Source organism: Cnephaeus nilssonii, assembly GCF_951640355.1.
Source record: "Cnephaeus nilssonii genome assembly, chromosome: 5".
Classification (NCBI taxonomy): domain Eukaryota; kingdom Metazoa; phylum Chordata; class Mammalia; order Chiroptera; family Vespertilionidae; genus Cnephaeus; species Cnephaeus nilssonii.
Genome location: NC_137076.1, coordinates 51783476 through 51806966, shown reverse-complemented (window position 1 = coordinate 51806966; position 23491 = coordinate 51783476). Strand labels below are relative to the sequence as shown.

General features: G+C 37.3%; 1 protein-coding gene across 3 annotated transcripts in view; it reads left to right on the top strand.

Annotated features, from left to right (window-relative positions):
• The window catches only part of ARFIP1 (ARF interacting protein 1), an 81555-nt gene extending 61707 nt beyond the window's left edge, over positions 1–19848 (top strand). For 2 of the 3 annotated variants that reach the window (XM_079770524.1, XM_079770522.1), the window contains one exon: positions 17887–19847. In XM_079770524.1, the coding sequence (XP_079626650.1) occupies positions 17887–18042 (156 nt within the window). In that variant the 3' untranslated portion in view covers positions 18043–19847. Of the gene's footprint in view, positions 1–17886 lie in introns of all 3 variants that reach the window. The other variant, XM_079770523.1, reaches the window with a different exon arrangement.
• Positions 19849–23491: the final 3643 nt, after the last annotated feature.

The window sequence follows — 23491 nt, the reverse complement described above, 5'->3', positions numbered from 1 at the left end:
GGTAGTAAATCTCTTTTCAGGGTTGTTAATTTATTAGGATAAAAAGAAAACCCTGTCAAAGATTTAACAAATTATTTTAGGATATAAATAAAAAGTAAGGATCCCATTAATTTTATTATATTCTTATTCTAAGAAGGATAAAATACACTCTTTAAAAGTAATGTCAGTTAATTAGCTATAATCATTACATTCAGTGTTTTTTTTCCATTTATTATATTTCAGTGACTTAAAGGATGACAAGGGGGCAAAAATGATGAACCAGACTTGGGGATCCATCCTAGACATGTATTTGATTTATATAGTTACTTAATTTAAAATAAAAAAATTTTTTTCTCAAAAATCATCCTGATTCTTAGGTTGATAAAGAACTTGTTTTTCCTCCTATCACACTTTATATATAATCAGAATATAGTAATATTCCTGTATATTAGGATTTTTAAAAAATATATTACAGACTTATTTTATATGCATCTTATTATGAATTTAACTTTCAGAGAAAAATCTAATGAACTAAAGTGGTGAGGCAGGAGAAAGAGGAGAATACACAGGAAAATAAAAACACCTGGAACAAAGTAAACATATTCCTGTAATATGAGACAATTGTATAACTGTATATGACTCAGTGGCTGTAATAGGAAATATTCAAAGCCTAGTACATTTTTGTAAAAATATGCTATAAATGTTTGGAAAAGCTTAGAGGGAAAATTCTTTGTTTACTAAAACTTCTCTTTGAGCCCTGGCCATTGTGGCTCAGTTAGAGTGTCATCCTGTACACCAAGGGGCGGCATGTTCAATCCCAGTCAGGGCACATACCCAGATTGCGGGTTCAATTCCCAGTCGGGGTAAATGTGGGAGGCAACCAATCAATGTTTCACATCCATGTCTCTCCCCCACCCCTTTCCTTTCTCTAAAATCAATTTTAAAAATAATTTTTAAAAAACTTCTCTTTGAGAGCAAAACATACAAATCTCTGAATTTTAAAAAATGGATATTTGCTGCCAATTTTTAAGGAATGTGTTAATCATTACTTAATATGTATAAGCACATACATCCTTGAAATCTCTTTTTCCCCATTGTCAAAAGAAATTACTCTAACTTCTTATTTTTGATACTTTTTAAATATTTATTCCAATGACTTACTGTTCTTTATTTCTATAACTGGAAGCATAAATAGTATTGCCTCTTGTATTTGCTCATAAGTCAAATGAAATTAAGTTATATATGTAAAAGAACCACAACTGGTCCTAGATATTTAAAAATACTAATAATAAGCATTAATAGGTTGAAATGGATAAGTATAATAAGCAACCTCAACACTGCGCCAGATATTATTACCTACATTTGGATCCTGTGAAACCTTCCCTTACCCTTGCATCTTTACATCCAGACTTAATTCCTAAGTATATTTCATCCTGTAATTCTATATAATAAAAGTCTAATTTGCAAATTGTCCCCTTGACTGGGAGTTCAACTAGGGGGCAGCTCCAGTCAGTTGCGGTGGCAGGCGGCCAGGGGAAGCGAGGCACGGCCAGCAGCTAGGGACCCTACCCGTGTATGAATTTCGTGCACTGGGCCTCTACTTTGATATAATTTCATGTTGTTATTGTCCTTTTTTTCTATTCATTTAACAAACCTTTTTTTCAAATATATACTGTGTGCCAAAGTCCGGGGAAATATAATTTCCTCCCACCTTCTAAGTTCTTCTGGCTAGTCTAATAATCAAATTAACATGAGACAGATTAACAGGAGGAAATGTCTGAACTTTATTACAGATATATGTGGGGGATGTCATAAGAATATGGGACTCAAGGACATTGGGCAGTTGAGGTTTATAGGCAGGCCATTTGGACAAAGGAGAAGGGGAACAAGGGTCTGGGATTTCAAGGGGAAAACGGGCATTTTACAAATAGATGAGAAGAAGCAAAAACATGTGGTAAACAGATTTTTACCCAGAAACAGTGGGACACAAAGGGAAATCTAACAAACAGGCTGCCACTGTTAGTTTATATTGTGATGTTAAGGTGATGCTCCCTTCCTTTAAGCAGGCTTTTCTATCTGCATTTATTTAGGCAGGTAAGGGGGAGGGGAGTGTCAACGTTTCTTTCTGAGTCATTTATTTCTTAATAACCAGCCTAAAAACAACATCCCAGATGGCATATTTGGGATGGCAAAACTGTAGTCTCACCTCACCAGTAAGTGTTCTGGATATTGGTGATACCCAATGAACAAAGTAAAAACAAATTCTACCCTTAAAAAGCTTGTAGGATAGTAAAAGATACATTGATTAAATATGTACATAATTTTGCCTGAGACCAGTGCTTTCAAGTAGAGGTACATGGTCAGTTAAGAATGGTCAGAGTAAGCTTCCTTGAGAAAAGAATGTTGAACATTAACTAGATACAGTGAGAAGCAAAGAGTGTTTCAGCTGGAAAGTATAGCTTGTGTTACAGCCCTTTGGGGTGGGTGGGGATACACAGAGGTGATATGTTCACAGAATGAATATGACTAGAGCACAGAGAAAACTGGGAAGTAAGCAAGCGCCAGACCATGCAGGTCTTATAGACCACGTTAAGGAAAAGTTAATTTTATATCTGTGGGAAGCTAATGAAAGAATTCTTGGTAAATGACAGGACTGAAATATGGAGCATAGATTTTAGTAGAACCTAAGGGTGAACATAGTAGTTTAGAGGAAAAGACAGAAGCTTGAATAAGGGTGATGGTAGTAGAAATGGAGTGAACTGAAGGTTTTAAGAGATAATTACTTTAAAGGTAAAACAAATACATGTAAAATACTGAGAACAGATTGATGTATATAATTGGCATCTTTGACATTTTATTTCTTTATTCAGCAAATAGTCACCGATTGCTTTTTATGTGCCAGTCACTGAGTTAGGTAGCAGAAATATAATGGTCTTGCCATCATAGAGCTTATAGTCAAGAGAAATAGGCATTAGCCTAATACATAAATACAAGCTATTAGAAGGGTCATGTGAGTACGCCAAGGGGAGGTGGATTGGTGTGGGGGATTGTGGAAGGCTAGCTGGAGGAAAACATTGGGGCTTAGATCCAAAGGGATGGAAAGGAGTTAAAGATGCGTGGGGGAAGGGGATTTCATAGTAAGTAGAAGAACTAGAGCAAGCATGTCAAACTTACAGCCCGCGAGCCCTAGCCGGTTTGGCTCAGTGGATAGAGGATCGGCCTGCGGACTGAAGGATCCCGGGTTTAATTCCCGATCAAGGGCATGTACCTTGGTTGCGGGCACATCCCCAGTAGGGGGTGTGCAGGAGGCAGCTGATCGATGCTTCTCTCTCATCAATGTTTCTGTCTATCCCTCTCCCTTTCTCTCTGTAAAAACTCTATAAAATAAAACAACAACAACAACAACAACAAACTTACAGCCCGCGAGCCGCGAATTCGACATCCTTGAACTAGAGTATACAAAAACCAGCTGATGGTTAGTGAGCCCGTGCCTAAAGACTGAGGAGAGTAGCTGTGTATGAAGCAGCCACAGATAGGTAGGGTCTACACAAGAAAAAAATGACCTATGTACAAGGTTATTCATTGCAGCATCACCTGTACTGTCAAAAGATGATAACCCAACAGTTCAGCAGGAAAGGACTAGTTGAATGAACTGGTTCATTTAGACCTTGCAACTGTTAAAAAAAAAAAGAAGAAGAAGAAGAATAGAAGTGTTATTGATAGAAAGCGCCTCAGAACATACTATTAACTGAGAAGAGCAAAGTGCAAAGCAGTGTATACAGTACAATACCTTTTGTGTAAGAAAGGGAGAAAATAGTGTGTAATTATATATTCTTGTACTAGCATAAAGAAAAACTGGAAGAATTAACTAAATAAAATTGGTTACCTATAAGGGAAACAGAGTAGTTGGAGACAGGAGTGAAAATGAGACTTTTATATCCTTTAAATTTTGATCCTACAGATACAAATAATAAGATTTAACTCTAAAAAGAAAGGAAAATAAGGCCAGCTGGGATTTGTTTGTTTTTTAAATAATATGCCTTATCTTTTTTCAAACGAGACTATTTCTATTTTTCAAACATAGTCTAATATTTATTTACATAACCTATAATTTTCCTCTTAGCTTTAAAATCAAATGATTAATTATGTGTTGGAGAGAACAGAAAAACAGTTAACTTGCTAGGACATGAGTTCCCTCCATTCTTAAGTGACAGATTCAAAATGGTGTGATAGAGTACCTTTCATTTATGTCAGAAAATATTTTCACGTATGATATCATGTTTGCTGCTCTTAGTGGTTTGGCTTGCAGATCCCTTTTCAAAATTTTTCTAAAACCACGTAAAGGAGGAAAAATTTGCCAGTGGTTTGCATTGCCTCCTTTCTCTCTTTAGAAAACAGGCAGAAATTAGCTATCTTTATATAAACCATGCAACCAAAAAGAATTGTGAGTTATGGGTTGGTTTTGAAATTAGCATCATCCAAGCCATAGTTATCCAAAATCATTTTGGTAATTTGCAATCGTCAACCAGTGTCTGCAGGAGAGAAACCATGCCTACCTAACTAATCCATGTAGTCTGTCTCTGTTGTGCTAAGATTCCAGCATGTAGTTTAGTGAAGGAGAGGTATTTTGTAGGCAAGATGTAAAAGCCTTCCATGAGAGATGGCTTTCTAATTATGAATGGCTAATTTTACAGAATTGACTTGGTTCCTTTTTTTCCTTTTTGGCAATTATAAGGTACTTGTGTTTTCTGACTAGGTCAGAAGTGATTAACTCATTTGAAGGGTAGATTTGAGTTTCATTTTTGTTGTATCCATCAGAGGGGAGGGGATTAGTTGGTCCTTTCACTTTGAGTGAATAGGATTCACTCAAAAAATTTAGTTTTTGCCCTGGCAGGTGCGATTCCCAGTCAAGGGCATGTACCTAAGTTGCAGGTTCGATTCCCAGTCCCAGTGGTGGGGATACATGTGGAAGGCAACCAATCAATGTGTTTTTCTCACATCAGTGTTCCTTCCTCCTTCCCTCCCTTCCACTCTCTCTAAAAAAAAAAAAAGAAGAAAGAAAAGAAAAATCAATGAAAAAAAATATCTGGTGAGGATTAGCACAAAAAAAGAAAATTTAATTATTAACCATTACTGCTATGATGTACCTGTTCTATAACAGGGTTGATACCTGTGTACTCCTCAGATCCATATTCCACTTATTTTGCCAACCTTGGGTATCACCCAAGTCAAGTTTGTCAGGTTTTGTAATACAGTTGAGATTTAAGTAACCATTGTAATACCTTGAACATATCACTAATAATCAGTATTGGTTTTGGTGACAGTGGCATTACTGCACTTTTTTTTTTTTTTTTTTAGTTCTTAGTAGTTAGAGACTCTTCAGTTTACTTAAACTAAAACCTTTAATTAGTATTTCTGAATAAAATCTTGACACTAGCAGTGTTTAAGAATTTGACTTGGCATTGTTCTTTTTAACCTTTTCCTTAAAGTTCTCTCAGTAATGACTCAGCATTTTTTGTGTTAACTATACATATATATTCCTTCCATGACTCATCTACACTTTGCTTTGTTAGATTAAAAAAAATTATTTGAGCCTGACCGGTGTGGCTCTGGGGTTGAGCATCAACCTATGAACCAGGAGGTCACAGGAGATCACGGTTCGATTGCTGGTCAGGGCACATGCCCAGATTGGGGGCTCAAGGCAGCTGATTAATGATTCTCTCTTGATGTTGCTCTCTTTCTCCCTCTCCCTTCCTCCCTGAAATCAATAAAAATATTTTAAAAAGAAAATAAAGAAACCAGCATTTAAAAAAAAATCATTTGATAACTAGGTTTCTCCTTTATTGCTCTTAAATCTTATAATATTTTGATTTTCTGTTATTTCTGTCTTTAAGTTTTCAAAAGATACTTTTCTAAAACTCAGTATGTTTTTATTGATTTCAGAGAAGAAGGGAGAGGGAGAGAGAGATAGAAGCACTAATGATGAGAGAGAACCATTGATCGGCTGCCTCCTGCATGCCCCCTACTGGGGATCGAGAGCCGCAACCCAGGCTTGTGCCTTTGACTGGAATCAGACCTGGGACCCTTCAGTCTGCAGGCCGACGCTCTATCCACAGAGCCAAACTAGCTAGGGCTCAATTTGTTTTTTAAAGTGCTTGTTTTGGACTATTATAATGCCTAATCTTAAAAAATATTGTATAAAGGTATTGTGACAAATTCCCTGCTGACAAGCAACTTACAATCTAATGGAGAACATTTAGTAGAATCTGTTATACACAAAATGCTGAGTTAAGCATGAAAAAGAAGAAATACAGAATTTGATGAAGAAAAACATTAGTGTGGGCTGGAAGTCCCTGTTAGTAGGTTAGGTGGCAGTATGATTTAAGCAGGACCACACAAGAATGAGCTTTGGTAGGTAAAGACCAGGAAAAAAAATTCTTAAAGAAACTCTGGATTATATGTTTAAATGATTTATAAACTTTGTTAAATTTTCTGTTCTCATCTTAAAGCAGATCATAGTATTACTATTTAAGGGTTTTCTTAAGAAAAAAATAATGACTTTGTCATAAATTTTAATAAAGCTTTTCTATTAAGTTTATAAATAGTTGTTAGGTGCATAGGGTCAGAATGTAAGTTATACAAGAGATGGGATTCTTAATCTTAAAAAGTTAGTTTTCCAAGGAATAATACAGAAAACCATAACTACGAAGGAAAACTATTTTTGAATGTAAAGATGAGTGTGAGTAGACCTTTGGTTTAACTATGAGTCCTTGTTGCCCAATGTCCAAAGACCAGTGAGAACAGGGTCACCTAATTGATGAAAGGAAATACCCAGTTTCTTGACTACTCTTCTGTACCTAAGTTAATTTTGAACTAGGTGCTCAGATGCTAACTTGAATGATTTATATTACTTAATATTTCCTCTGGCACTGGTGTTTCACTATAGTGCCAGTGTCTTCTCCATTTAAAGCAATATCATACTGTGCTGTGAATGCCTGCTAGTCTATTTTTTCCCACTGGATGTAAGCCCCATGGATGCATCTATAGAGCATTCCCTTACAGTAAATAAATTGATAGACACTGTCCTTTGAGTAATGTGTATATGGAGGAAGCTCTCTAAAAGTATTGTACATAACATCTATATATGTCTAGCTAATCTGTGATCTAGATGATCATATACTAGTGTACAGATGACAACGCTGAGGTTCAGAGAGGTTAAGTAACTTGCCCAAAGTCTCACAGCCAAACCAAATCTAGATCGGTTGGACTTCACAGCCCTACTTTTAGTTAAGTGAAATGAAGCTATAATGCTACTCCATGGAAGGTTCTTAAAATAGCAGAGGAAGAAGATGGGAGATAACAGAAGCCATATTGGTCACCTATACTTGGATCTCCTAGAAAGAAGGGAGGAAGGGGAAGGAGCTAACACTGTAGACCATAGAACAGAAGGGCAATAGAAAGTTGTGCTAAGGCAGAAGAAACCTGTGCATTGAGGATTTTACTATACCATTGGATAAAGATTTATAAGAGACTACCACAATTGTGTGACCTAGTGTTACTGGAGTTTACAGATTATGCTTCATCAGTTACCTTTTCAAAAGAGGACTGCCCTTCTTTCCCTTGTAGATGCTTTTTTTATCCTGCTTGTCAGTGATTTGTTGAAACCTGTCCCAGTGAGTCTGAAAAGTAAAATATGTTCTCCCACCTCCACTTGTAGTTCATATTTGTCTTTCTTCCCTCCCTTCCCAGTGCCCACGCCCTTATTTTTGATAGTGCCCTTTCTCAGCTGGTAGTTGCTTTGGCAGGACAGACATTTCCAAATCTATTGCAAAGTAATAAAATCACAAACCTAATAAAAAAAACAAGACAGCTATACTTTCCTGCTTGCTACTCTTCTGGTCTCTTACTGAAAAAAAGATTAGTGATGGCAGAGAAAGCAAATAATTACACATTTTTAGATAGTTGGGGGTAAAGAGAGGAGTTAATACTTTTCATATTAGTGGTTGGAGACATCTTACTAAAGAATGACTTTGTTCCAGCTTTCCTCGCAGCTATTACCTCAATATTGTTGTACATGTAATATAAACCCATATTTAATCAAATTACTTGGAGAGCCAATAATTAATTTGAAGAATTTAATAATTGTAAATACAACGTAACTTTTAACTTGGAATTTGCCTCTTTTTCTCAATTACTTAAGCATCTCTGATAAAAATGTATGTATTATAAATTTGATTTGTAAATAAAAGTTCATTTTTATGGTTTTGATGCCTACAAAGTAATACTTCTCTTCAGGTTTTTCAGTCAGTAACTTTGTAAATAGTATTTATCTTCTATTGATACATGCTGTGTGGGCAGGAGAAAGTTTTCAGTGTAATCTACTTGGCATCATCTATCAGTCCTGCTCTTAAATTTCTCTTACCCAGTTTCTATTTTAAACCCCAGCTTGTCTCTGCCTTAGTAGTCAGTGTTGAAGTTTGTTTTGCCCTTTAACAATTAGAGTATTGTATGCTATATTTTAGGTCATTCACCAGATGTTGCTATAGTGGTTTTGCTTATGTCTGATCTGGTTGCTCACTGTTTGGCAGATCTCTATGAAAGTTCTTTGTAATTGAGTTCACAATGATTTAGTGTATTTCTAAATTACTGTAATTGTTTCTGATGTTAGGTTTTGAAAATTTGTCAAATTTGTCATCATCCTGTTTCTGCCTGGAATTGTTATTTCTATCTTCTTTTGCTCCTATTTGAAATTTCTGCTTTTCTGTTGTATTTTATTTATCCTTATAACCACTTTAAATCTTTTCTAACATACATCAATAAATAGTTCATTATAGATTTTTCCTGCTCTATAATTATGAAAAGATCATATGGAAGTTTAATATGGCATCTATAATAATAAAAGCATAATTTGCTAATTAGACTGGACTGCCGAACGTCCTTCTGGACAAAGCCACAGCAGCTGCGAGGGCCGAGGGCAGGCAGCCACGGCCGGCAACGGCAGGGTGATGGGGGTGGCGCCTTCCCCTGATCCTCCTGGTCGCCTCCTGCAGAGGGAGGCCAGACTGCAGCTTAGACCCGCTCCCCGTGGGTCCATCAGTAGGACATCCCCTGAGGGCTCCCAGACTGTGAGAGGGGGCATGCCGAGCTAAGGGACCACCACCCCCTCCCAGCACAAATTTTCATGCACCAGGCCTCTAGTTAATCTTCATAATGTTATAAAAAATATACTTTTATTTCTTTCATCTGCTCCAGCCCTTGTGTGAGATCCTTGTCCTGAGGATGTTTAAATGCAAGTTTAGGGCCAGAGATAAAATTAGGAAGTTAAAATATGTCTTTTCTACATTTCTACCCTTCTTTTAAGTGTTCTGGCCTATCTTTTTGTTTGTTTGTTTGTTTCCAACTTGTGTATTGCCTTAGGAATAGAGGCAGGTAAGAAGAGGTGAAAGAACACAAGCCAGTCTTGGATAGACATTCCTGAGTTTCCCAAATGCCAGCCCATCTGCTTCCTAGCTCTCTAACCTTAGGCAAGTTACTTAACCTTATGAGTCTGCTTTTTTTAACCATAACATGGAGAGAATAAAAGCCTGGACAAAACAGATGTAAGGGTAACATATTATCTGCCACATACAAAGTGCCTCACAAAAGTTAGTATCCCCCACCATATCAAACAATAGTCTATCAAAATACTTGGCTGTTTCTTTGATTCTCTATGCTCATCAATTCTCATAATCTTATAGTATAAATATAGAAGTAAATTTTAAAAGTGTAATGACCCTAAAATATTTCCTCAAAGGTTTTGGCTTTTTGTCCCTTCTCCCAAAAGTAGGTTTGACCTTCCCCCACCTCACTGTAAGCCAGTTATGTTTGAGAAACAGAATCTTTCCTAGATTGACCTTTATAAGACCAAACAGCCTAGTAAAGAAAACCTGATAAACAAGAAAATAACTTAAAATAATACTTTTAAGTCTTGTTAAAACAGCTTATATATAGTGACAACAGCATAGTCATTACCATGATTATAAAATTGTTATCTTTAAAATTGTATGGTAACTGCTTCTCTAATATTATTTTATTCTTCCCTTTAATTGATAATGATTTTTATTTGTTTAATAACCAAAACATTCTGAGGATCACTTATAGCAGATCAGTGTGAATTGCATTGAAGACATTATGTGAATATGTGTCGTAATGTAAATTAATTCATCAAAGATAGCCAGAAAATACTTTTAATTGATTTCATTTAGAAAGTATATTCACGTTGAAATTTGGTTTATTAGTTTATTTTAATTTCCCTTTATTTTTTATTTAGTAGTGGTTGATTGGATAAAACAGTCAATACCATTCTTATTTAAATTTGTATCTGATTTTGAAGACGTACTGCCAAAACTAAAACTTGTACTAGGATAACACATAATCAGTGCTAATAGGAAAATGAGATAAGTAATCTGTTTTGGTATAAAATAGCTTCTGAGAGTAAAGTGACAATGAAATTTTATGCTTTCTTTCCATAATTATCACTGAAAAGCTGCAAAGCCCAGAAGGCTCTCTTATTCAAGGGAGCTGCTCTGAAGTGTGTGTATACTTCTAAAGGCTCTACACATCAACCTTCTCACAATTACTGGGGGAATGTTTTTGGAAAAACAGGTATTATATCATTTTGTTGTGAAAACTAGAAGTCAGTCCAAAAAGCACCCTCTTTCCTTGGTTTCCCACGAATTAAGTTTCATTTGGGGTGGGGGGCATTTTAAACACAGCTAATGCAGCCCCATTTGAGGCTTTGTTAATAAATACATCCTCGGCTACACAAAGAAGTGTTTCTCCAGGTTGGGTTTGTCAGCTACTCCAGGGAGCGGGGAACCTGACTTGTGTTGACATTTGTAGGGTTAGCTAAAGATTGGCTCTCTAACTTTCTAGACTGTTAGAACAGCTCTCTGGAAATCCAGTACATGAACCAAATCCTGTACTCCACTTTTATTGTCTCCTCTAATTCTAGAACATGGGGATTAAAATTAAAGGCAAAATTATTTTGTGACCCAAAGAGCAATAAAGTAATTGGGTAGACTCTATTTCTGAACATTTAAATTCCACATTAAATGTACAGAGGCTCCTGAGTTGCTCTATAATTCCAAGAGCTAAGGATCATCCAAAATCAGAAAACAGGAAAGGCCCTGATAATAGTAGAGCAAGGTCAAAAATTACTTTGTGATGCAGGTAGGCTACTATGTGATACCTCTAAATAGGGAAGAGACTTAATTAATGGGGTGGTTCATAAACTGATACATAAACTCTCAGTTGAATTTAATACATCTCTAAAAGAAGAGCTAGTTTCTGCCCTTGAAAATAAATAGGAATACTGTAATGTTCTTCTTTTGAATTTCCAGATATAGGAATACCTCTATTAAAAAGCAATTACTTTTCTCAGAAAATGTTAGTAGAAAGGAACCATAAAATTTTTAATTCAGTTTCTTCATTATGCAAGTGAGAAGAGAGTTCACTTAGTAAACTTGGGGGAAAATGGGAATGGAGCCCCATTTTCCCAGATATTTTATTCTCCTTTAGCTGCCTTAACTTTCTTCTTCAGCTAACAAGAATCTCTGCAGACAAAGAAAAGGTTTATTTAACTAATGGACAGAGGAAAGTACAAGTTAATAAATGGTTTATTTGTAATAAATTTGCTTTGTTCCTGATCTAGAAAATGTCATTATAGAGAAGGAAATTTTAAGTGTGGTTTGCAAAAATTCAAGATGCATCACATATCAGTTCATGAAGATTGTAATATTGTATTTTAGGGGCAGATAGGAGTTTTCTTATATTCCCTGAGGTTCATTACTTCAGACACTACAAGAAAAGGTGAATGTCTTTATGGTAAACGGAATTGATTTATGGCAATAGAAGGAATTAGAATCTGGAAAGATTATATGAAACCTTTAAATTTAGTTTCACTTTTAGATCTGTTAACTCATTTATAGTCTATTTTTGATCCTATATCTGAAATGAGTCATAAAGCTTCATTATTTTCCTGTGTTTTTTTCCTTTATCTTTGTTTTTTTAATCCTCACCCGAGGATTGATTTTTAGAGACAGAGGAAAGAGAGAGAGAAAAAACATCAATGTGAGAGAGAAACATAGAACATTTGCCTCCCTTACTCACCCCACCAGGGATCCAACCCGAAACCTAGGTATGTGCCCTGACTGGGAATTAAACCTGCAACCTTTTGGTGCTCAGAATGACACTCGAACCAACTGAGCCACCCAGTCAGGGTCTTTGTCTTTTTAAAAAATAACATATGGCCGAAACCGGTTTGGCTCAGTGGATAGAGCGTCGGCCTGTGGACTAAAAGGTCCCGGGTTCGATTCCGGTCAAGGGCATGTACCTTGGTTACGGGCACATCCCCAGTAGGGGGTGTGCAAGAGGCAGCTGATTGATGTTTCTCTATCATCGATGTTTCTAACTCTCTATCCCTCTCTCTTCCTCTCTGTAATAAAATCAATAAAAATATATTTTAAAAAATAACATATGCTAGACATACAAAATAATAAACGTAATGCATATTTAAGTTATAAAGCATAATCCTCTCTAATAAAATGGTAATATGCAAATTAACCATCACTCTGTTACATAAGCCACGCCCACCAGCCAATCAGGGCGAGTATGCAAATTAACCCCAATCCAAGATGGCTACAGCCACAGAGAGCAAGGTTTCCTAGGTAACAGAGTAAGCCAAGCTTTCCATAGCCGTTGCAGGCCTAAGCCTCCACTCAAGCTACAAAGTTTCAATTATAGAAGGTAAACAAATTCAAACAAATGGCGGCAGAATGGAGCTTGAGAGAGCAGGCCAGGGTTGCCGGTGGCAACAGGGGAAGCAAAGCTTTCCGCACACCCTGGCCGGGCTCACCCGCTTAAGGCAACAAAGTTTCAATTGTAGAAGGTGAATTAACTGCCACAGAAATGGCTGCCGGAGCCCCAGGCTTGGCTCCGCTCCAGGCTACAAAGTTTCAATTGTAGAAGGAAAATAAATTCCAGATACCAGGGCCTCCCCTTGGGTTGCCAGGGGGCGTGGCCGGCCTGCAAACCACCACAGGCCCCTCGCTCAGGCCGCCCCACACCCCAAGGGAACCCCCACCCTTATCTGTGACACCCTTCAGGGCAAACCAGCTGGCCCCCACCCGTGCACCAGGCCTCTATCCTATCTAATAAAAGAGTAATATACAGATTGATCATCACTGCAACACACAATATAGCTGCCCCCATGTGGTCAAAGATCCTGCCCCCATGTGGACACAAGATGGCCACCACAAGATGGCCAGCAGGAGAGGGCAGTTGGGAGGCACCCAGCCTGCAAGCGAGGGCAGTTGTGAGGGACCAGGCCTGCAAGGGAGGGCAGTTGAGAGGGACCAGGCTTGCAAGGGAGGGCAGTTGGAGGTGATCAACCCTGCTGGAGAGGGCAGTTAGGGGTGACCAGGCTGGCCGAGGAGGGAAGTTGGGGGCAAACAGGCTGGCAGGGGAGCAGTTAAGCATCAACCAGGCTGGCAGGCAGAAGCGGTTAGGGGCAATCAGGAAGGCAGGCAGGCAAGCAGTTGGGAGTCAGCAGTCCTGGATTGTGAGAGGGATGTCCGACTGCCCGTTTAGGCCCGATCCCACCAGGAGTCCCAGATTGGAGAGGGTACAGGCTGGGCTGAGGGACAACCCCCTGCCATGCACAAATTTCGTGCACCGGGCTTCTAGTAATATAATAAACATCTGTGACCCCACCTTTCAACCTAAGAACTTGAATATTACCAATAATGTTATATCTTCCTATTCCTTCCCTAACCTATTCCCTTACTCCCCTGCCCCATACCTTATATTTTTTTCATTCTCCTGTTAAAGGACATTTGTATTGTTTCTGTGCCTGCTATGAATATTCCTGCCTTGCCTCATATGGCATTGTGAGTGTTCAGCTTTCTAAATTAAAGCCAAATTGTTTTCTAATGTGGATGTACCAATTTACATTCCACCAGTAATGTACTCAGTTCCCTTTGAGCCACAGTCACTCCAAGGTGAATAAAATGGTATTCTTTTGTGTGTTCTTCATTTTTATTTCCCTCATTATTTATTGACCACATATATTTCTTCCAGTATAAAATACCAATTCATGCCTTTGCCCATATTTCTATTGGGTTGTTTGGGGTTGGGTTTTTTTGGTTTTGTTTTTTAATTGATTTGTAGGAGTTCTTTATGTATTTTTGTACTAATCCTTTTTTGTTTATGTGTTATATATATCTTCTATCATTTATGACTTGAGATTTTACCCTCTTTACAATGGTTGTTGACAAACAGAAGGCCTTAAACTAGTTTAAGTTATCAGTCTTCTATTTGTTAGTGCCTTTTGCATCCTATTTAAGAAATCTTTTCAAAACCAAGGTTGTAAGATTTTTCTACAAGTTTTAGATATTTTTTTTTTCTCACAATTCCAAATCCACCTGGAGCTAGTTTGTTTATATTTTATTTATATTATGTGAATTAGGAATCCAGTTTTCTCTCCAGGTAGTGAGTGAATAACCATTGTCTCCCCCCACCACACACACACACACAGATCTTTTCCCCATTTTATTGTTTATTGCCTTATTCAATTGTAAGAATTCCTTATAATTTGTAGTATCAGGAATTCTTTGTCTTATACATATTTTGCAAATATTGTCTCCCAATATGTGGCTTGCCTTTTTATTTTTATAAATGTCTTTTGAAGAGAAAAATATTTTAATTTTGATGAAGTCCAATTTATTAATGTCTTTCTTTTATAATTTATGCTTTGTGTGTACTATTTTAAAATCTTTGCCAAACCCAAAATCATTAAGATTTTCTCCTATGTGTTTTTCTAGAAGTTTTATAGGTTTTTAGCTTTTTGTTGTTGTTGTTGTTAATCCTCACCTGAGGATACTTTTCCATTGATTCTTAGAGAGAGTGGAAGGAAGTGGGGGAGGGACACACAGAGAAAGAGAAATATCAATGTGAGAGAGACACATTGATTAGTTGCCTCCTGCACACGCCTGACCTGGGCTGGGGATTGAGCCTGCAATCAAGGTACGGTGACCTTGACTGAAAATGAACCCAGGACCCTTTAGTCCATGAGCCAGTGCCCTATCCACTGAGCCAGACCAACTAGGGCTGGGTTTTAGCTTTGACATTTAGGCCTTTAATCCATTTCAATCTAAATTCTGGAGATGTAGTGAGGTGTAAAGGTCAAGGTTCACTTTTCATGACTCAGTCCTTGGATCTCTTTTTGTCTATACACTCTCTTGATGAGCTTATTTAGTCACATGGGTTTGCATATCATCTGTATATTGAAGTACTATATTGACTTCCAATTCACATTTCTGGACTGCTATCCTGAACTCTAATTCAGTTTCAGAAATACAGCTACCTAGTCAGCATTTCCCTGGGTGTTCCCTGGAAGGCATCTGAAACTGAGCTCTTCATATCCACCTTTCCCTCCTCCACATCTCGCCTTTTTTATTGTGCTGAGGTAAACTGATCAATTTCTATCTTTGAAAAGGAAAGAACTTGGTATTTCTTCTTTCATACAACACTTCTCACGCACTCGGGACACCAGATGAGTGGGCTTTCCCCCACGCTGACTGATTCTCTGGACGCCAGCTGGGTGTCCTACAATTCAATTCAGTTCTGACACTGTGGACTCTACCACCATCACCACCTTCAGACACCAATTGAATTCCACTTGTTTTCACTTGTTTTTCTGATGGACTGGCTATAAATCAAAGGTTCCCACAATCCCTCCTCGGATCCAGTCACTTGCTAGAGTGGCTCACAGAACTCAGGAAGACAGTTTTCCTACTAGATTCCCAGTTTATTGCAAATATTAAAGGCTACAGATGAACAGCCAGATGAAGAGATACTAGGACATAAGGCAGTGTTTGTGCGGGTCCTGAGCACAGACCTGCTGTCCGTGGCGCGTGGGGGGCATGCTGCCCTCCTGGCACGTGGGTGCGTTCCTCAGTCCAGAGGCTCTCCAAACCCTGTACTTTAGGGGGTTTTGTGGGGCTTCATTACATAGGTCTATTGATTAAGGCATTGTCCCTTGGTAATTAGTTCAGCCTGTAGCCCCTCTCACCGTATGCACTTTATGATAATGAGATGTTTGGAAAGTCCCTAGAGAACCACAGGATGAGGTTTGGTTGCCACCAATCTCATTATCATAAAGTGGGGCACGGTTGAAAGGGCTCAGGATGAACAACCAAAAAATACTCCTTTTAGCTCTGGAGTTGTTTCAGATGTACACCAAGAGACCAAGTATCATAACAAAAGATGTTCCCATCCTCTTATCATTTAGGAAATTACAAAGGTTTTAGGAGCTATGTTCCCAGAGTGAGGATGAAGATCAATTATATTTTCCTTATTATAAACCACAGTATTACAGTCTTACAAATTCCAAATCAGTGGGCTCTAAATAAATGAAATTTTGTTTCACTAACTAAGAAAAGTCAGTGTTGTTTGAAGATTTGACTGTCAAATAAGTAACCTTGGATTTCACTGAAATTGAATGAGTACTATTCTGTGTCAGACAGTGTGCTGGGTAGTATCCCATTTCATTTAACCCTTACAACAGCACAACAGATTCAGTTGGTAATGGCATCCCTGATAAACGGATAAAGACCTTGGCCAATGAAGTTAGAAGTAACCTGTGCCTGGTGTCACAAAGACACTAGAAAGTGGTACAACTAAGATTGGCACACACTCCCCTCTCCTATGGGCTTTCATCCCCCCAGGAGGGCAAGCGCTTGCTGCTCAGGCCTCATTTTCTAATGTTACATGGCCAAGCTTACTTTTATTTGTTTAAAAAACAAAAACTAACTTACTAAATTTGGAGATCTAATGGGCTCTACTATGTAGTTCATGAACTGAGCAGCATCGCATCTAGCAACTAGGAGGCCATTCAAGTGGGTTGTACAAAATGGATGGATTTTGTAGGCAGAGTTTGGGACTAATAAATTAAGAGTAAATTATTTCTGGCAAGGACCCTTTCTTTTAGGGAAAGGGGGGGGGGGTGTCTTATCAGGCAGAACACCTCACTAGTGTGGATCAGGAAATTCCAGGCTGATTGGTTTAAAATTCCATCCTGGGAGAGGCTGAAACTGCAGGTAGGTTAGGTTTTGCATCTAGCGTAAGTGACAGTCATCTTGGGCCTGTGGTTTTTCTTTTTAATACATTGTAGAACAGTCCCCAGGGGTGTGGATTTTGAGAGGAGTGATTCTCTGGGGCCATTGTAATAGTCCACTGTAATAGGATGCTTCACTCATCTCCTAAATTGCCATCCAGAAACCTACTTTTCCTGTAATTGTCCTGTTTCCTTAGTAAGTGTCCCTAAGTTGAGGTTCACCATCCTTTGATGTCTATACTTGGTATGGAGTGTATGTCACATAGTAATTTGTATATAATTTTTTCTCTTCAGTATTTGATTTTTGAATATCCTTAGTTTGAGAGGGTATTTAATGATATTTTTTAGTTAATGCCCTCAACAATGTTTGAAAATGGCAAACAGAGTACAGGCATGCCTTGGAGATAATGCAGTTTCAGTTACACACCACTGCAATAAAGCAGGTTGTAATCTTTTTGCTGGTAGAGGTCTTGCTTTCAGTTTGTAAAATACGCAACATCTGTAAAGTGCAATAAAGCTGCCCATAATAAAACAAGGTATTCCTGTACATATTTAGCTTCTTAAACTGGTCTGTCCCCTGTAGGGAAATTAAAAGTCATCAAAGGCTCAGACCCTGCAAGACAGTGTACAGTAGGTATACGTGAACTACTTTGCATTATTAAAACAGCTTTTCCTGAGGAGAGAGAGATTATGTGAGACAGTCCGTTGTCATTGGTGTTAATGCGTGGTCTTGTACTCTGCCCTGTTCACAGGTGAAAGTATTGCACAACCAGCTGGTCCTTTTCCACAATGCCATCGCCGCCTACTTTGCTGGGAACCAGAAGCAGCTTGAACAGACCCTTAAACAGTTCCACATCAAGTTGAAAACGCCTGGAGTGGATGCCCCATCTTGGCTTGAAGAACAGTAAAATCACTCCTGCAAACAAAAACAAACAAACAAAGGAAAGTCACATGGTTCTATTTCTAAACAAACCTAATAAGAATGAAGCACAGTTGGGAGAAGAGAGACAGGGTGACAACCATTGTAGAGATTCTCACACAAACAGCTTTAATTTTTCCCTTTTTCATACTTTAACAACTGAACTGTTAAATTTGGTGGGAAGGTGGGCGGTTTTAGCGAAAACATAATTTCTATAATCTGAACACAATAATTTTTCTTTTTGAGAAGTCCTTTTGTATTGTAAGGATTGATGGCTATTTCTGTAGTTTGAAAACATCTAATGTAGATTTGCACTGACCAGATCAAAATTCAAGAGTTTTGGTCCTGGGAATGAGGGCCAGTTGTAACTTTTCCAAAGGGAGGTTTACATGATTTGTATCAACAGCAGATATTTTATATATGATTATATTAAACATCTTTAAGAGATTCATTTTCATGTATTGTCTTAAAGAAAGAAGAGACTATTTTGCAGAGTAAAATTATTTGGTATTCCTACCGCATCCACGATAGGCTGGCAGGCGCTCTAATGAATGACTGATTAGCTTGTGGAGTTTTGGCAAATACCTTTTAAAAATGAATCAGTACCATTGTACTTTTGTTTAGACTTTTTTTTTTTTAAGATGCAGGAATCACACTAATTTCTATGAGGCTTTTGAGCTTATGAATATGTATCATCCAAAGTCAGAGGGTGGTTATGTTAGCAGTCTTTTGATTCATAATGAAACCTGCTTAAGAAAATAAAATTTTTTGACAGGTGGACAGAAATTCTTGATGGTTTCTAGAGTAGAAATCTGTGCTCAGAAAGCTAGTTTTTGGGTAAAATCCTTTTTGACAGAAGTGAATTCATAGACAGCTTTCATTGACTTCCATATGTAACAATACCGGTTAAGCCTTAAATCACAGATATGTGCCTTCTCAGATACAGTAATTCTCATTCAACCAATGTACAGAATCCATAAGGAAACCCCTTTCAGATAATGTTTGACCTGTCTGTTCCTTCTTTGGAAAGGAGCACTGTGTATAAATGTTGGGTTTCTTTGTACGCATTAAACCACATTTAGGGCTTAAGGTGAAATCAACTTTTGAATACACTATTTGGTTTTTCTTCATTCCTTTTATGGAATGGGGAGACAGGAGTTTTTTCATGAGTAAAGGAAAGGCAGTGTGGGGCAGAGTGGTGGTAAGAAGAAGGGGGACTGGAAAGGCCAGCACTAGTTTAGTTGCTCAGCACTGTTGGTTTTGTGTTCCTGTGGTTGGCCTGTCCACTGTGTGGTTCAATCAGTAATGTAATCCTTTTTCAGTATAAGTTTTCTTGATTTTTGTCATAGACATAAATTAATATTTTGAGAGGGATTCCTTCACCTGTTCTTTTGTGTCGAAATGAAGTACTTAAAATTACTGTTATATATGAACTTGTGGACTGTAAGATTTGTTATATATGTTCAAATGCCTTTTAGCTGGCTTTTTAAATAATATGCCTGTTTTCAGTGCTTAATACAATGTAATGTGATTGTAAATCATAAACCTATTTTAAATCATTCCCTCCTGTATATTTGTACTCTTGAGAGCCTTATTTTATTCTTCCAGCAGAATTACTACTTGTGATAGTTCATTTACATTCCCCAGAATGTGCCTCTGGTGTGAATTTTGTATTCTTATTAAAAGTGTTTGCTGAAGTACCTTGTTCCTCTGGCTCTTCATCATTTAAAATAAGAAGCAACTTTTGGAAATTCTGAGGACATATTATTAGGTGTTTCTGTAATTGTTTTATCTCAGTAACTTACTTTTTTCCCCTCAATTGAAATCTCTTTAGGGAGAACATGCCCACTCTTACCACATTTTAATAACAATTATAGTAGCTAAGAAATTAAGTAGTTTCGTGGGTTGATGATTTTTCAGAATAAACTAAAGAATTAGTGATTCAGAGACATGGGTACATGTGCAAAAGAAATAAGTAAATTAACATAGCCTCTTTGTTAGGTAATTCGTATTCATTGTAGAAAAAAATAGAAATTAATTTCAAAAAATAAAGATAAAATAAATCACTTGCCAAGTTAGTAAGTACTGCATGAAACTACCTAACTCTCCTGAAGTTAGATGTTTTAGTTAACAATTATAAAGTTAATTTGAATGTGCATACATTCATCTTTGTATTCTTACCTTGTTATTTCCTTGGTTGGATGCTTAGAAGTAAAAATGAGCCCTCAAAATATATACGAACTTTTAAGACTATGTTATATATTGCCAGTTGGGCTTTCAAGAAAGAGTTTGCCAATTTACACCTCCAAGAGCATATACATGTCCCTGGTTAGCATATTTTTAAAGCCAATATGCATAAAAGGGCATAATGCTTGTAATCAGCAGAACAGCACTTTACAAATGTTTTAAGTAGAAAGGGAAAAGCAGCCAAGAAGATAAGGCTGAACAGTCAGGATTTGGGGAATTGTGGGGTATGGGACAGAGAAATAGCTGGTTTTTCTCTTATTAGAGTAGACATTCAAGAAAAAATTGCACTTGAAGAGACAGCACAACAATAGCTGTCCAATGTTAGTGAATCCAAATTATACCTATTTTTTTCAAATCAGCAAAAAATATATCTTTTGGTATGCCACAGAATTTTAGTAATTAGTTTGTGTGTGTCATGAGATGGAAAAGGTTGAAAAATCACTGCCATAGACTGAAATAGAAGGTTTCTTAGAGATTATCTGATTAACATCCTTTTTTGCAGATGAAGACATGAAGGCCTGGCAAGTGCCTCAGTTGCAGACTCGATTCCCCAGCCCTGGTTGGGGCACATGCGGGAGGCAAGCAATCGATGTGTCTCTCTCACATCAGTGTTTCTCTTTCTTTGTCTCTCCCCATCTCTTCCACTCTATAAAAATCAAAGGAAAATATCCTCAGGAGAGGATTAACAACAACAACAAAAAAGTGTTACTTCTAAACTTAAATACAATGTATATTCAGTGTCTTCTAAATTGAAAAAATAAATAAAAAATTCATTCACCCCCAAATGGAATAATAGTATTAGCTACATTTCAAAGTATTCATGTAGCAAAGTGTTCATCCTTTCAATCCACTCACCTTTAATTTAGAGTATTCTGAAAAAGAAATCCCATGAAGGGTGAAAAAGATGAAGGGGTTAAGTAAAAAAAAAAAAAAAAAGCTCATAGACACAGACTACAGCATGGTGATTACCAGAGGGAAAAGAGGAGGGTAGGAGGAGATATAAGAGAATCCTATATATCCTATATAATAAAAGCATAATATGCTAATTAGACTGGATGTCCTTCCGGACAAAGCCGGGGCTGTGAGGACCGGGGCTGTGAGGGCTGAGGCAAAGGCAGCCGCTGTGGCGGTGGGGGCCAAGTCCCTTGCACGGATTTCGTGCATCGGGCCTCTAGTAAAGAATAAAGGGGGCTAAATGGTGACTGAAGGAGATGGACTCAATATACAATATAGAGATGATGTATCATAGAATTGTACACCTGCAACCTGTGTAATTTCATTAACCAATGTTACCCTAATAACTTCAATAATTTTTTTAAAACAAAATTAATCTTCATAGTCCATGGACATGGAATATATTTCCATTTATTTCTTTCATTTCATCAATGTCTTATTTTTTTATTGTATAGATCATTATGTTGCTTAAATTTATTTTCAAGTTTATTGTTTTTATATCATGAATGGAACTGATTTTATTATATCTTTATCTGATAGTTTTAAGCATGCAAATACACAACTGACTTGGTTTCTTGTTTTGTATCCTACAACTTTACTGAATTTTTTTATTCATTCTAATAATGTTTGGTGGAGTCTTTGTGATTTTTTACATACAAGATTATTTCATCTGCAAAGAGATCATTTAACTTATTCCTTTCTAATTTTCATGCCTTTTTTTTTTCTTGCCTGATTGCTCTCACTAGGACTTCTAGGGTGATGTTGAATAGGAATATGAGAGTGGTTACCCTGGTCTTGATCCCGACCTTAGAAGAACAGCTTCCAAATTTTCTCCATTGAGCATGGGCTTTGGGCTTTCATGTATGATATTTATTATGTTGAGGTATATTCTTTCCACAATTTGTTGAGAGTTTTATCATGAAAGAATATTGAAATTTGTCAAATGTTCCTTTCTTCATCTTTTATTTCCATGATTGTGATTTATCTTATTTATTGATTTGTGTATCCTGAACTATTCTTACATCCTCAGAAAGAATTCCATTTGATCATGGTGCATGATACTTTCAATGTACTACTGAATTTTGGTTGCTAATAAAAAAGAAAAATGATGTGAACCCCAAAAATGTTACATAAAGTAAAATTATGTATATTGAAAGCTAAAGATAAATGTCTTTTAATCATGGGACTGTTGACTTGAAGAATAACGTATCTACCTCAAAATGTGCCCAGGGTCCTTTAGTCTTCACTGGAGATGACTAAAGGTGTGAAAAACAAGAGTAAATGATTATTATTATTATTATTATTATCATCATTATTATTATTATTATTACTTTTAGAGGAAGAGGGGGAGAGAAACATTGATCAGTTGTTGCCTCCCATACACACCCGACCTACAACCTTGGTATGTGCCCTGACCAGGAATCAAACCTGTAACCTTTCGGTTTACAGGGCAACTCTTCAACCAACTGACCCACACCAGCCAGGGCAAAAGCAAATTATTTAAATTGCTAAGTAATTGCAACATTTGTATATAATCTGTGCTAATTTTTGTGAAGTGTTAAGAATGATTTATTTTGTAATAATATTCCTATATATCTTCTGTCAGTAGCTCTTTTTTTTTTTTTTTTTGAAACTTTTGGGTTGCCTGGGAGAGTTGAGACCATCTGAGAGCCTTCATCAGTAAATTTCATCAGCAAAATTTAGGCATTTAAAATCTGATTCCCTCTGTAATATTACAGATTATGGTATTGGCAAAGACTATCCAGTTCTGAATAGGCTATTTTCTGATCAAAAAACAGTAATAGCCCTGGCCAGTTTTGCTCAGTGGCAAAACTGAGGGTTCGATTCCCAGTTAAGGGCACATACCTTGGTTGAAGGTTTGATCCCCCATGCAGTGGGGGCCATGTGGATGCAGGAGGCAACCAATTGAGCTCTCACCTCTCTCTCTCTCTCTCTCTCTCTTCCCATCCTCCTCCCTTCTACTCTCTCTCTAAAAAAAAAAAAAAAATCAATGGAAAAAATACCCTCAGGTGAGAATTAAAAAAAAAAAAAAAAAAAAAGACCAGTAATTTTTGGCATTAGTTCAAAGCTTCTCCAAGGGCCACAGGTCCTTTACTATTTTTACAATATAGCAAGACCTATTAAGATAGAACGACAATACAAACAATTTTCCTTTTTTGAGGACTTTCATTAAATCCTGTTCTATGCTCCCACTTGAAGGTTTCCTGCTCAGCAGG